Source organism: Cygnus atratus, chromosome 5, assembly GCF_013377495.2.
Source record: "Cygnus atratus isolate AKBS03 ecotype Queensland, Australia chromosome 5, CAtr_DNAZoo_HiC_assembly, whole genome shotgun sequence".
NCBI lineage: Eukaryota > Metazoa > Chordata > Aves > Anseriformes > Anatidae > Cygnus > Cygnus atratus.
Genome location: NC_066366.1, coordinates 2,559,549 through 2,576,105, shown reverse-complemented (window position 1 = coordinate 2,576,105; position 16,557 = coordinate 2,559,549). Strand labels below are relative to the sequence as shown.

The 16,557-nt window shown below is 40.8% G+C and overlaps 1 protein-coding gene across 1 annotated transcript in view; it reads right to left on the bottom strand.

Annotated features, from left to right (window-relative positions):
* The window catches only part of DENND2B (DENN domain containing 2B), a 123,922-nt gene that overhangs the window by 14,254 nt on the left and 93,111 nt on the right, over positions 1-16,557 (bottom strand). The window contains 3 exon segments of the mRNA XM_035550429.2: positions 8,306-8,454; positions 11,325-11,465; positions 15,010-15,087. Of these exon segments, the coding sequence (XP_035406322.1) occupies positions 8,306-8,454; positions 11,325-11,465; positions 15,010-15,087 (368 nt within the window).

Below are 16,557 nucleotides of genomic sequence, written 5' to 3'. Positions count from 1 at the left end.
CTGCTATTGCAACGTGCCCATCAGCCTCAAGGACACTTCATTGCTTTCCAAGCCAGGCTTCTTTCATGGGGCGGCACCAGCCTGATGCAGAAGTTGGAGTCTAACTGTGCATTTACCACATGTGAAAGAAAGGCAGATTCAAGTCACAGTGTCTCCCCTAATCTGAGCGCTGCCATGTTTTCTGCAAACCAGCTTTGTGATATCTCACTGAGTGCAAACAAGGCCAGAGTGATAACACTGGCAGGGAGAGGGGACACAAACCAAGTAGGAAATGCATATTTTCTACATCACATCAGCCAATTATCAGTTATCCTCCTTCACAGAATTCTTTTAACTATGCTTACAACTCAAAGAGTGTAGCTACTTGACCCTCATGCCCCTCATATGGTGTTTTCTTCCACATCAAAATAAGCCAAACCCTAACCTTGTTTTGCTAGATGAGTCACATTTCAGGTGTTATCCAGTGTGATGCAGACTGAGAAAAGATGAGCCTGTAAAATTCTCATAAAAGAATCATAATATGGCCTCACCTGTCTGGCTAAAGAGCAGTGCTGTGTCCTTATCAGTGGGGCACCAGTGGTACAGGTAATTCTGGGACAGATTCCAAGGAGTTGCGGAGAGCCCAAACACTGAGTCCTCCATGCTACTGATGATGCCAGGGAGGCAATTTTTTATTATAAACACAGTGGTCACAAACCACTTTTTGGACTTGTTTTCTCTGACTTTAACTTGTGGAGACAGAACTTGCCACACTGCTGTGTCAACGGGTACAATTAATGCAAGAAATCCATCTGAAGGTTTGTGTCATCCTCTGTGGATGTTGTCCATTTCTGGTCCCTCCTCACCATATTTTATAGAAAAATGAGTGGACAACATCTTCATCCATAAATTCTTCTCTGACCACATCTCGTTTGGTGTAAGTTTGCAACATCCTCCCCTATCATGTGTGATCTTGTCCTACCATTGTAGTTGCACCAGCAGCCTCACTTTGCAAGTGCATGAGGCAATGTGGCACAGAAAGAGCGAGGGTCCATGATGCTGCTTGCCTGTCTTTTCATTGCTCACCCATGAAAGTTTGTTCATAAGCACGTACACAGAAAAGCCTTTTTTTTTTTTGTCATGGCAAATATCCCATCTAATCAGAACAGAGAATATCACAGAACTTCAGGTGTTCAAAATACATTCTAAGAGTATTATTATTCAAATTTTAGTATTTTCTAAGATGACAACAAAGAGAACGAAGACCATGTCTGTGATGCTCATGGCAGCCCATGTTACAGAGTAGAGCTCCTGTGCCCAACTGTGATTTATTGTCAACAGCATAAGGAATAAGCAGGTACATTACAGTGCCGTAGAGCAGCCAGGAGGTGTTGGGAGGAACAGCCAAGGAAGATGTCTCCTAGCTAAACAGATTTGTTAATCTGCCACTGGATTTGTTAATCAGTTAAATTAATTTAGACTTCCAACGTTTTATAATTACACCCCCCATTAGAGGATACATACTATCCAAGAACAAACAAATACAGGATTGGTTTGGACTATACAGGAAGCTTGCTTTCTGTTTTTCAGAAACAGATTTTTGGCAAGAAATCATTCATTGGACACATCAAGCACTTACTTGCCCAAGCTCTGTCAGGTGGTTAAAAGAACAACCAACATTTCAAAGGAGAAAGTTATCCTTAGTGCCCATAGAGTTACCTAGACCCTTCCTGCAGGACAGTTTCTTAGCATAAGACCATAATGAAAGTGGTTCAGGCCCAGGTGCTCCAGAGGAGTGTCAGCTACTATTTGTGCTTTCCACACCAGGACCCTTCATTCCCACCAGTCATTGTTAACATTCACGCTGTTGGTTTCAGATTCACAGGCAATCACTTCACTATTAACAACATGACAGCTGTAAAGCGGGATGGAGAATTTTTCTAGATAGTGACAAAGGAGGAGAAGAACAATACCAACACCCTAATCCTTCTTATTCAAAAGCCATAAACAGAGAATCTGTCTAAATCCCCTTACTCGGAGCTAAAGGACAAGTTGGGAAACTGTTGCAACTTATTGACATACAGTTATTACACCAATAAACAATCCAGAAGATAATTTTATGCCATTCTCTTTCATGGGGAAGTGGAAGAGGGAAAGAATTTTGTTGCACAAACCAGAAGTGAGAAAACGATGATGTTTTCCCACGGTAGAGCTTTAGCCAAAGCCTAAGGTGACCTGAGTAAATATTACTGGAAAGAAGGAAAAGGCAGGAGGAAAGGAGGAAAAGGAAAATTATACGAGCTTATTATACCCTTCTCGTGATACGGCATATTAAAAAACACCAGTGAAGCTTACTGCATATTAAAAAGGTCATTATTACATTGCTTTTCTATGGGACTGTGTAATCTTAAACAAGACAGGGACTTAGAAAGTTCATTTTGTTTCTCAGGCTCTCTTCTGCCTGATACATTTCCTGAGAAAATCCATTGAAATACTGTCAATGTACAGTTCCCCTGCTGGCATCAGTCATCACAGTATCTCAATGCCAGATTGGTACCACTCCAAGTGGTACAAAGTATAAGTCTCTCTTGAGAAGGCAGAATAAAGTGCAAAATTTCTCTCTCAAAATCTGAAGAGACACCTCTGCTAGTTACCTTAAGCTACCAATTTCACATCACATTGAACACTTTCAATTCTCGCATTTAGATGGTAAGATGAGGCACTCATCATCTTGCAGGTCTGGGCTGCATACAAACATCCTACTCACGGAAGATTACAGCTTTATTTGATAGAAAAGAAATAAATAAGACAGAAGATCTGGAAGCTATTACACATTTCAACAGGTATGGTAGATTGCATCTCTAAACGTCTTCAATGCACAGATGATGATGGGAAAAAAAAGTTTTCCTTGAGACAAGGAGCTGAACTTTTGGCTCAATAAAGGGCTGTGCCAGCTGTGACCAAGAGAAGACACAGCTGTGTCTCCTGCAGCCTCTCCTCAGAAGTGGTATAGATCAGTTAAAGACTGAACACAGTAAAGTATACCTCAAAAATTGCTTTCTGGCATGCATTTGCTGTCAAATTGACCTCACAGTTTTTTGTGGAGGTTTTTGTGACAGGGGAAAGTAAAGGAAATATTTATTCCTGGCCAGAGATCACTATCTGTGTACTGAGCACACTCTCTCTCCATCCCAACATACACGTTTTTACCTTTCAACCTGCAGGTTGGCAGGTCTTACGAGTTTTATGATATGGCAGACTAGTGGTAAGGAGCAGGAAGCGGGTGAGCCTGGCCAGGCTTCATTACCAATTACCATGATTAGTTTGTGAGAATTATATCCTAATTTTATTAATAAATAATAATAAAGGAAGTAGGGGATTATATTCTACTTTATTAATCTGCACAAAATTTTAGCTAGTCTTGCTTTTCCACCTGACCTTGCTACAGGGCTGAAAAATAATAGTTTACTCTTACTACCAAAGTGTTGCCACTTACCTCCTATTTGAATCTGTACGTGCTAACTTGAGCTACAAGATTATACTATGATTTTCTCTGCTGGATGAAGAGGATCCCTAATATTGTTTTTCTAGGTAGGTACAGAGAGACTGGGACCAGCCTTGTAACTGCTAAATGTGCTGCTTTCTAGCATAACCTCATGACTTCCAAAACAATAGATTCAAATACGAGGACAAGCGTCAATGCTCCCTGAACATCCCGAGCATAACTAGGACAGCCCTAAACTGTCTCTGTCCGTGAGATTAGGAAAATGCCACCGTTTGTTCTGAAAGCCTTTGCACTTTTATACAAGTACACTCTGCTCCCTTTTTGCTCCTCAAAGTTAACAAAGACATGCCTGCGGGATGACTTCCCACAAATATTTACATATTTATGCTTCTGTCCTGTATTAGTCAGTGTTTCTGTCTGGAGCCTATAACTTTTGGTCAGGTCTGGGATCTGCCTGAACTTTCTACTGTTGTGCTGGAATAGATTCCTCCTGGCAGTCCCAAATACTTTGGGAAGGGGCAGGGTGGTTTTTATCCTTAACAGCTGTTAAGTCTTCCCACCTAGTGGGTGCCTAGCTTCTGCTTGCAACAGTGCCTCTTGACTTCATGGGGTGAGCACTGCAGAGAAGGGTAGCTCAGGGCTGTAGTCCACCAGGTGACAGACAGCTGGTCTGTGTCGCGCCAGGTTGCCCCACACGGGCCAGGGCACGTGAGCTGGCTGAGGGGCAGAGAAACAGGAAGGAAAAAGCTCTCCTGGGGAAGACAGTCATCTGTGGTCATCCCTACGGGAGGAAAACAGTGTCCTAGCATGAGAGCTCTCCACTGAGAGGGCTATCTGGCTTGGGGAAACTCTGCAAAACAAGTAACTCCTACTGTGGCTGGGCTGGCACCACCACCTTCTGGGTGAAGGAGAGCATGGCCTGGGGCAGGAACAAACAAGGCGAGCAGGAAAGGGGACTTCCTGAGCTGGCACTGCCAGAGAAAATGCACGGCCCACCTTTGCCTTGGGGTACATTTCTGAGTTCACTTACATGATTTGGAAGCATAAAACCCATTCCTGTCAGCAGAGATTTTCTCTGAGGCCCATGCTCATGCATCACTGATAAGTAGTTGAAATATCTCATTAAAACAAACAAACAAAAAAAGACAATGAGAAGTTACTTTCTCTTTTACAAGAGCAGGGACTCAACAGACACCTTTTGCAGCCCCTAAAGCTTTCCACTGAAAAAAATACTCTTGGATTTCAATCCACAGCAAAAGACAAGCCCCATCCAAATGCTCTCACTGACTCCAGCTGGCTTTGGATTGGACCCACACGTGAAATATAAGCAAAATATGCTCAGAGTCCTTCACGATATAGCAGATTACAGCGACAGCACTTTTTATTCATAAAAAAAATGGGAGTATAACAAAGTGACACTGAGATGCCCAAGTCCTTCCTTTCCCCCTCTCTACGCATTTAGGGGAAAAGTCAATGAGCCTGTTCTCTCAGGCGTGATTCAATACCCTGCCCCTCAGCAAACATGCCTGCAAAGTCATCTCCTCAGCACAAAACTAAAACAAGCAAAGAAATATTTTTCTTCCAGTGTTTGCTATCTATTTATTTTCTGTTGCTACCTTCATGCCTGCAGTCACACCAATGTCCCCCGAGCCCAGGAACCCCCTGATTTTGCATCCGCTGCCTTGCTTTGTAAACCCCAAAGGACGGCACTAGAGCAGCTCTTCCTTTGCAGCTGGCAGAGTTGTGGGATTTTTCATAGTTGGGTTGATCAGGCAGAATACCAGGAACATAAATAAGGGCTCCCAGATGGAACAAGGATTGGAACTGGGATGGGACAGGATGGGACGGATGCTGATAGATGTTTGAGGAATTGGACCTTTAAGTGTCCTTTTTCTGACTTATTATTCCTCCAGATTTCTCTGTTTTTATCTTTATTTCTCTGTTGTTTTCTTGACTATTCATGGAAAGCAAAATACTGAAAGGTCACTGGCAGAATCAAATGGATTTTTGAAGGTGAGCAAATAGCTGCAGGGATTTATTCACTCAATTTCAAGCAGAAAAAAAATATAAGCAACCTATTGGAAAAACAAAAACAAAACAGACAAAAACAAAAATGAACAAAAACAAAAACACAACTAACTGCACACATGCATAACCAACCAAGGCTACCTCACAGGCTTGTCATTCAAAACCTTACTATTGCTTCCTTATTGCTGGTAGCATCACATTCTGTATTGAAAGATGGCAACATCTTTGGAGCAAATTTTCACACTCCAGGCAATATAAGAACCATAAATAACAATTTATTGAATAAATCTCACTTCACTAGGTGTGACTTTCTGAAACTTGTATAATGTGTGAAATCATTTATTGCTTGGAGACCTGCTAAATAGGCAGCCACAAAAACCCATTGCATCTCATTGTTTGAAGCCTAAACCTCATCATTTATGTCTAAGCTATTTTTTGGGTACATGCAGAAATCAAACCCTTGTAAAATCTTTTTAATTTCCTGCTCTGGTACTTTGGGCCCACAGACCGGACCTGTAAGATATTTCACTTCTTTTTTTTTTTCCACATTACTGGTAAACTCCTTCAGTTTCAGCCATGATGCCCATAAACAAAATTCATGTCAGACAAGCCAAAGGTTCCAAGACAGACAGTTATTAGCTCAAAGTCAGAGTGTTTCATTTTAGACTTCATCCCCATTTAAATCATGAAAACCTCTGTAAGTATTGAATTTAAATCCACTTCTTACTGTCGCTTTCTTGGGGCCTTTGTCAAAGGAATCATTATTAGTTTCTCTTTTACAGTACCTCCTAGATCCCCATGCTGTATCAAGTATAACTATGCACGCACACAGAGCAAGAAACATTCTCTGTCCTGGAGCATTTAGGATCCCAGACAGACCAAACAAAAGATAAGAAAGAAAAAAAGAAAAAGAGGAGCTACATTTCCGGCATGCATCACACAGCAGGTCAGCGGGTTCAGAAGGAGAACTCGGGATTCCCAAGTCTTTATCCAGGGCCTTATCTACCACGTCAGATTATGTCATATTCTTTTTAGCGGAAACAAAACAACGTATATAATAAAGGCTGCATGTAGGTATAATAAAATAGATAATACAGTACATGTATATAAACCTTTTTGTAAGAAGGCTTCTGTCCCTTCTTACAGGAGCAGCCACAAGACCTAATTAGCCTCAGCATCAGCAACATGAACTGTTTTCCAAGCCAAGCTGCTACAAGTCTGTCAAAGTAGGTTTAATTGTTTCATTTCTCTGAACAGTGCCCAAAAGCATTACATGATATTGGTGAGGCCAGCTTTCCCAGAGAAACACTCCTGAGAATGACTGCTTTCTGTCCCCTCACAGCTGAGGATGGCTCTTGCAGCAAGCCACCCTACAGTACCATGCCCACCGTCAAGATCAAGGTTCAGGGTACTCTGCCAAACCAGAACACTAAAAGAAGTAACTGGGAACTCTGAAGCAGTGCAACGGTTGGAAGCAGCACAGTATAGCCCTCATTTCCTCTGTACCATTTCAGTGAGTTTCTACTCAAATCATTGTGCCATTTGAAGGAACACAGAACTGTGTCATTCTGACTTAGAGTCAGACTTGTGGGTGCCACTGATTCTGCTATATGAACAGTAAAATAGGAACAGGCAAAATGATGTAATTAAGCATGCAGTAGAAAAACAGTCAGAAGGAGCACATCAACAGTATTTTCAAAAGCCACCTGCCCCAATATTCATGGTGTGATTCACATATCTTGTAAGGTACTGCAGAAACCCTGGACTAGCTGCACAATTCTCACCAGGAGTTTTTGTGAAATAAAGTTATCCCAAATGTTCATTCAAACTAAGGGTTACTGACAGGGGAGGGATGAAATAAAATGTTCCTGTTGTTCTAGACTACAAAAAAGACTGCTAAGGAAATAACTTTATAACCTGAGAAGGGTCTGCAGCTTTAAGAAATTCTCCCCTAAAGGTTGTAAAGCTTTTACTATGCAAAGTATTTTTGCTATTATATACACTGGCGGCCACTAAGTGCAGCTATTATTTCTGGCGGTCATTCAGAGAAGGTCAGGACTGATAAAGTGCTTAAGAGAGTTTGTTTGGGTAGATCCATCTGTGTTTTTAACCACCCATACTGTCTTTTGTGTCCTTTTAAAAGATGCTGGATATTTCTGAATCTAATAAATTATAGTCTTTACTTTGATTTGCTATCTTTTATTATTTGCCATGCTACAGCAAAGAATGTCTTCTTTACAATGCCCACACTTTCATATATAGATTACACAAGCATCTAAAAAAGGGCTGATTCTTTGCTGCAGGGCAGAGGTGCAGCCTACATGGAGCTCCCATTTTCTTGGTAAAGGCCACATGGAGTCATGACCTGTACCTCAACCCCTTCACCTGTTGGGTGGCTGTTGGGTGGCTGTATGGCCAAAGTTGAAGCACCTCAGTGATGATCTCTGCTACTGTTCATGAGTACTTTGTTCCAAAACAGAAATGAAATATTATTAGGACTATATTACTTCAAAATGTTGTGCAAACATTTGTTGACTATGAAGCAGATAAGTACTGGTATCATGATTTTACAGACAGGGAGCTAAAACAGAACAAGCAGCTCGTAGCTAGTGACAGGTAGAGAACGTGTTCCCCACTTGATGCAAATAACTTCCACTGACTTAAAAATTATTTAAATCCTGCAGTGAGAGGATCTTCACATCTGACAGTCATTCTAGATATTTCTTAAAGCTTTTTGTGTCAAGAGATAGCAGTGCCCTAACACCATGAGGTTCAGGTTCCTTTGTCACTTACCTGAGCTTGTCTGCTACAAAAATCACACGCCGCTCCAATAGGAGAGAAGCAAAGATCCTGATGATCTGACGAACACTGAGGCACTTGAAAAGGCATTCAAAGTCCACGTGCTCCAGACGCGAGTCCATTGGCCGCCGCAGCTCAATGACCTGAACACATTTAACAAACTTCAGTCACTGTCACTAGTCAGGGCTGACAGCACCAGGGGCACCCAGCACCCTGGTCCAGGCTTGCCTGTTGAGTGGGCACAGAGAACAGTGCCCATCCTCCTTTGGAAACAGAGGCTGGTGGCACAGCACTCCAGAGAAATGGTGTATTATAGAATTCACTATCAGGTAATTTTCTTCCCAGAATACAGTTGTGTGCGCTAAATCTGCTATCATTTCCTAGGGATGCATAACTCTGCCTTCTAAACATCCTGTCAGAGATGTAAAGCTTGGCTGAGTCAACAGTAGGAAGCAAGCAGCAAACTGGAAACACTGGAACTGGAAGCTTGCAGGGTTGAAACAGCCATAAAGACAAGGTAAATTTGGTATCAACAGAGCTAGCAGTTCAAACTCACATCTAGATGGAAGTCAAGGACTGAACTTAAGTGTAGTGCAAAATTTAATAACAATTTACTTCATTTTCACTCCTTTGTGACACATAAGTCACTAGCTAGTGTTTATAGCCTTTTTTTTTGTCACAAACATATGTACACAGACATATATATATACTTAACTGGGGAGTCAGGACAAGGTCTTAGATGGTGACTTGTGACATCCCTTTAAAGTCTAATTTTCATACTTCATCCATGACCTCAGGCCCTCTCCTTCCTTTTCTCAAATGCTTTTTGCTTGATTCGATTATTATATCTTCCTTTATTATATCTCTGCAATTGACATGCTCAGATGTGGAGCTTGAAGACAGAGGACAGAAAAAAGAAGACAGAAAAATAACATGAAGAAGAGAATAAGAGAAGAAGAAAAATACAAAGTGCAAGACAGCAAATGATGAACTACTGAGGAATTTGAGGAAACAGAAGGGAAAGGAGAAAAGTTGGCCAACTTAAAGCTGTGTTGAAATCTCTGTAGACATATTAGCAGGAACATATATACATCTCCTTCTCACATGTCCAAAAATCACCGTCACTTTACTGCTTTAAACCACTTCTATGTTTTCATGCACATGACACCACATTCCACTAGCACAGGGTATTGCTTGAGTAGCAATAAACTTGAGTAGCCCTTTCCTCATTCCTCACAAACACACCGTTTTAAGGATATGGTCAGCAGCAAGACCACAGGACACTGAAACTAAACCTTTTCATACCTATTAAGTTGCAATACTGTTTGTGAACAGTGACATAGGACTCTAAAAAGTCACTCTTAGAACAGTATTTGTGTACCGTTAATTGATTTTTTAAAGAAATATATAAACATTAGAGTGACAGAGTATTACATACCCATTGGTGTGCTGTTGACCCAGACAACAGAAAAAATCAAATTTTGGAATGGTGACGTACCATTGATACCTCTTAGGGAAATGTTGCCTGCTTACCCTTTCTCACATTCAATAAAGGTGTCCACTTCAATTCCTTAGCATTGGTTTTGGAAGCTCAGATCATATTTATGTGCCAAATCATGAGGAGTTAGTTTTGCTGCAAAACTTCCAACACTAAAATCTTGCTGGGGGGTAGGATGCAATGCAAGTTACGGCAGCTTTTACAAATGCCATAGATGTTTTCTGTTGCTTGGCAAAGCCTTCTGCTTCAGTCTGCTCTTTACAAAGAAACATACTGTCTACTTCCCAATTAATCATCATATTTGTTTAGGCCAGAGGAGCCACAATGGAAGGACAAGATTCTGTTCCTAATTAAACCAATGTATTCCATTTAAATAGCAAGTTTGTACTAGCATAACAGAGAGCAAAGCTCAGCCAGAAAAAGAGTAGTTTGTTTGTTTGGAATCATCTCAATATTTTTCTCTGGGAGAGTTCAAATGCTTGAGCTGAGGATAGAGAAACTGCAGATCCATGGTTCCCATATACATTCACATCAAAAAAGCACTGTCAGATCTTACCACCGTTACACCAATCAGCCTTTCAATTTCCCTTTGCTTCTCCAGGAGAAAATGCATGGGACTTAAAAATTCCCTGCAAATCACTGTTACAAGGCACCCTTTACATTTCATCCCAAGTGACTTTACAGATCCACTCCACTGAAGCCACTGGCAGTACACTTGGAGAAAATATGGTTCAATGTAAAAATAGAAATAGTGCTGTAGAACTAACCCTAGGGGTTGTAAAATAACCCTAAAAAGATTATTTTTTTCCAGCTTTCACTAAGTGGGCCAAATTCTATTCGTATCTCAAGTAATATAATTGCTCTATACAGTTGCCCATCTGCATGGATCTGCTGTATACTAACATCAGGACATGCAGAGTTGAGAATTTGTCATGCCAAATGGCTGGTAAGCCTCAAGCTACAAAAAAAACTTTAAGTTACCAACACTGTCATTTCTAGTAAGGCCTATGTTTTATAAGGGTAGGCTTCTAGCTACTTGAGTCAGTAAAAAAATGAAATTATTACACGCATGCACATACACAAACTTTTATATGGCCTGCTTTTCCAAATATAGAATATTGATTTGAGGCCAAGGTAAAAGGACTTTATTTCCAAAAAGATTCATTTCCAAACTTACATGCATGCTAGCTTGTTATCACTGTGATAAAGCCCAAGAATGCTGTAGTTCTGTTAACTGCACTGGGCCAGGCATACTAGAACTTTTTTTTTCTTACACACAACTTATTAAAAAATACAAATAACAAATACATAATGATAAATTGGTTTATAATCATCAGCTGGAATAAGCTTTAATGTATTAACACTGGTGCAGCTCCTGCACTTCTCTTTTTAAGGAGTACCACCCCACATGACTTGCAGTATTCTGTGCCTCTCCTCCTGTTTTAATTTTGCTGTTTGTTAGTGGAATGATGAGAGGAAAGGCTTTGGTTCTTAATGTTTGCTGTTACTTTTTACCTCATTTCCGGCTCCAGGTAGAAAGGTTTTGACTTTGATTGTCTTTCCAGGTGCAGGAAAAGGAGATTCCATCAGACTCCTCATAAATGGATAAACCAAGGCAGCAGAAATGCCCCTTCTCCTTTCAACCTCATCCAGGATCTAATCCATTGGTAAGACATAAGAGAGAAAAGAGATAGAACATGTCAGCACCACATACACTTTTGAAACAACTTCTCGCTCATATGTGCCTAAACACATGGCATATCTTTATCTAAGTTTAATTCTCCTTTTCCATACATTTCTTCACTACCATTAAACTTGATCCTACTATAATGATCCATCCTCCAGTTACAAAATGAAGCCCTTTGTGAATGCAGTTGAAAAGAGAGACAAGGAAGAAATAACAAACCTGGAAAGCTGAAAGAAGACATGGCAAAAATGGATCTATGTTGTTGGGATTTGGCCCAAACAACAGGGTGAGCTGAAGAACAGAAAGATCAAGACAAACCCCATGATCACAGGCCAGCTGAGCATCAAATCTCAGTTGTAAACCTGAGATTTGCATTAAGGAGGGCATCTTTTCCATTGCAATTTATTGGGCAGGAAAAAGCCAGACCAGCAAGGAAAGCAGACCTGCCACACTATGATACCAGCAGGGCTCCACCAGGAGAGCCCTGGAAGAGGACTGGCTGTGGTGACAGTCACTTTGCAGTCTGTGCCAAGCTGAAGACAGCTGTGAGCAGCCTCAGGAATCAGCATGTCCAGCTGTTTACACTGGGTACCAGCACAAAGATCATTTTCTGTTTGACATGACGCAGGGCAGGCAATCTAGTTTTGAAATAAGCAGATGGAACTTCTTACGGATAGAGAGGACTATTATTTTCTTCTCTCTTTGGTGACATAGACCAACATAAATTAGATCACAGCTAAGTTTTCCCACATTAGACAGACCATATAGATGATAAACCTAAAGAAGATGAGAAAGCAAGCTTCAAAGCAGTTAGTGGTTTGACCTGAAAGAGTTATCTTTTAACCACCACTCAAGAGCAAAAGGCCATACAAGCATTAGTGGGTCTAAGCCAGGCATTCTTCCTTGTTTCTCTTGGAAATGCTTTTTCACTGAAACAGAACATTAAAACACACTTAAGCGCAAGCTGGTGACTTCCAGAGGTAGCTGATGACATGAAATGCCAACACTGGTGCATAGTTTCTCCTCCTTCTTTGCAGCATACTAAAGGCCTAACTCTAAAGCAAAGTTGCATTCCAGGCCATGGAAGTAGCAGATAACCACTAGGTTATAACTGACTAGGTGTGGAAGTAAGGATACTCATGGTACTCAAGGCTGTCTTAGTGGTAGGTATTACAGCAATGAACACAAAAGGCTTCAAGGAACATGAAAATAAAACAGGCTATCAAAATCAGGGTGATAAATATTTTAAAACAGAGGGCTCCTTTTGCTTTTCTGATAAATAACACCCAAGGTTCAGTATCTTGTGGTCTTTCATCACTCACATTCTTCTGCAAAGACTACCATTCCTTGTTTTGACTAATATTGCAAAGGGCACCATCGCGATTGTTCAATTAGGAGAGCCCAGGTTTCTCTTACTAGAAAAACTCTTACTAGACTGGAGAAAGAGACTATATCGGTTTTCAATAACTGTCTTGCTCCATACCACATCTGTCTTCAAAACCAACAGAGATGCTAAGGCTTGAACTCTTCCTCCTTCCTTTAACAGATGTTTCATGCAAAACTTTTCCAAATGCACTGTTTGGAGTGTGTGCTTAAGACCCATGCTAAATCCAGCCCGAATCTGGAGGCAGCGCTGGGCACTGCCAAACACCCTGCTCTCACCCTGGCACCTGTACCTCCTGGAGGTGACCAGCCCTTTGCAGGACAGAATGGCTGTGTCCGGACTGCAGTGGGGATTGGGTCTTTTTGTGGCCCAGGTAGGGCGCAGGTGTATTACAGCCCCATTCAGGGCCTCATATGTAATTCAGTGGGAGCCTTCCTTTCCGTACAAAGATCAAGACTTTGAGGGCAATGTCATCAGGGCCTGCTTGACAGGATGCCTGGGATCAGCCCCTGATGAAACCAGTGAAATTACACTCACCAGTCAGCCTCTGGTTCATTTTGACTGGATGATCAGACACTTTTTTTCAGATTACAGATTTAACTGGGAAAGCAGATTATTTGCAATTTTGGTTTGACCTTTCCTGTCTGCTGCAGACTTTATACCCCAGCTGCAGAGATATTTGGTTGTAAGCAGGATACTTAAATTTTAATTTCTCATACCTTCTGCTTTTTTACCCTCTCCCAAAGTTTCCTTTGAAAATGAGTGCCCTATCAAAATTAGACAAAAACATAAAAGCAAAGAGCCTCACAACCTCTCTTCATAGTTTCCAAGATCGTTATTTTTGTCAGCTGTGTATCCTCCCAGAACAATGCATTCCGTTTCGCTCACAGATATCTGTGTTTAGATACATATTATGTCTAAGGGTCACTGTTACAAACCCCGGGTTTCAGAGCTTTATGAAGCAGAACTAATTAACTATTTCAACCCAATTGTTTTTCTTCACACAAGATTTGTGTTAAACTAAGTTTTATCTGGAAAGGCTTGAAACCAGCTTTGATGAAAGATAACATTCTGTATGATTACTAGATCATATCAACAATATAAATCCCATGATTTTTATTAACTTCAATGGTTTACATGTTTGTTTCAACTTTATTCATTTACAAATGTACAAGCAAAATTTGTGTTTAAGTTCTGTGAGGCTTCTTGTAACTGAAGTAAAAATCTCTGGCAAATTAAAACATTTCTGTGAATACTGTAGAGAAATTTGAAAAGGGGGAAGCAACCATTTGACATTAGACACATCATTGTTCTCCACAGATCACCAGTGAATCCTATATGGTTCTCTGAGGTGCTCACTGGATTTTGCAGGACTCTCTCAGAGGACTGGAGGCCCTAAACTGACAGCCAGAGAGACATTTGAAATGTTAATCAATTGACAATGGTTTTAATAGTTTATTTTAATAACCTTTTGTCTTACAAAAGAATAATGCTTGTGGCTTTGAAGCTGACTGGCAGTTAACTGTTTCTATGGTTATTCAATCCCTATTTAGCTGCAATGCCCTGCTTATTGTCTCAAAACTCTTGTGTCAGAAATTTATTACCTAGGTAAATCACATAAGCATACGATGCAACTTTGGATTCATTGATGTAGAGGCCAATTAAAAGATTATCCACACTTCCTTAGCCTCTTAGGATAAAAAAATTAAAAAAAAAATCATGTCTATGTTGTTAAGCATATAGACTTCACGGATCGAATTATCTTTTTTCTTAACCTCATTATTCCACAGGGTACTGGAGTAAAAGTGGTACTGGCCCATCATCCAAACTGTGTGCGCCAAGAATTACAGCTTAGCAGAGAATGGCTTCAGAAAACAATGGAAAATACTCTAGTCATCCAGATCATACAGACACCCAGATGTTTTTTGAATCAAGTTCTGCCCCAGTCACAGAAGCAATAAGACATTCTTTGATGAACCCAATAATAGGGATGGAATATCCAAAACAGCAACCATAAAATACAGTTATCTCCCATCAAAGGAAGAAATTCTTCTTGTCTGGTTCATTGATGTGACTATTTCGCAGTAAACATTCAAGTTAAAAAACAATATTGAAAAAAATCTTCTCACCTTGGAAAATAAGTCAAAGCACCCCAGACGGCTGATGACACAATAAACTTCAGGTAGGCGTGGCCCTTTTCCACTTGGCTGATAACAGTAAAAAGGAGATTGAAATTACATATTAATTTGGAGCCATATGGAAATACACTTATCTGTCTATTCACACAATTGGCCATAATGTGACATCTTTTACTATCCATTTCTCCATCAAAATAGCTACTCTTGGAGAAGCATCATATTTCTTCCATAACACAGGAAGCTAAAAAGCATAAATATTGCTTACCCACTTTGGAAATCACAGAACATTGGAGCTGTATTCCAACATCGCGCTGACTTGCAGCCATGAAAGCACATTTAACTATGAGTGCAGCTCATGCCTACGCTATCGCTGTCCTCTTCACCTGCTGTGGCATGAGAAGTGAAGCCACCCTGGGGCCATGTGCTGGGAGATGAGAATTATAATGCTAGGAGAAGTTATTGTGGCTTTAGTTCCCAACACACTCCATGGTGTTCAGAGAGAGCTTAACTTACAGAAAGAAAGCTCACAGACCTAAACAAAGGCAAGTTGCATGAGCTAAATCATTAACTTTTTCAGATTCATGCAAGATAAATATGAAACCCATAAATAACTTAAACCGTGGCAAGTATAAATCAACAATGCATATCTCCTCCCTTCTAAAAGCTATCAAAATGGTTCTCTATAACCATCCTATCGAAGATATTTCCTAAAGAAGCAAGTGGTTTAACTGGCATGACTGAAGTGTATTCTCGCAGTATACTGGAGCTGCAACCCTGTCTATGCTGCGGTGGGGAAAGGCCCAGCAACGCTACGCGTGAAAGCAGGGTACAATCACTTGCTGAATTTTGCTTATTTACTAGAAAAGAGGTACAATTAGCCCAATACCACGCACTTTAGAAACCCATCCTCACTGGCAAAGTTCTCAGAGCAGAGAGCTGGTCTGCCTGTGTCCTGCATACATACAATGAGCACAGATGGCTGACACATCCATGCACAGCAGCTTTCCACCTTATTATTAATTAACACTGTGATAAAGGATCTCAGAGTCACCATTTCCATCTGCTTCTGCCCACTTGTATATTTAGCCAAAGTGGCTGATCATCTCCTATGGATCCACATAAAAGGCCAGTATATTTTTATCTTTGTCTCATCCTTAGAGTCTGCTGATACAGTGATTAACTTTCCCCCAGTGTGTTTGGCACTTACACGCCACACACATGGCAATCAAGAGAAACTGCAGGTAGCTGTGCTTTTCAAATTGGAATATTGCAATCTAGGCTTGGACAGTCAGCAGGTGCCTAGCCTGTTACAATAGAGACCACGAAAAAATACCAGGGCTAAGTGAATACAGATGAGTCTATTTCTGGATCCAAACCTGCTCACTACACGTCATGTCTCTGAAAAAGCAGAACCCTTTTTTGTCCATATTAGGTATAAAACCCTTCCTAAAGGCACTGAGTGATTATATCAAGCATGTGGGATTTTGGTTAAAATCATTGTGTCAAATCTGCAGGAATGCCGAAGCCATGCCAGGAGCC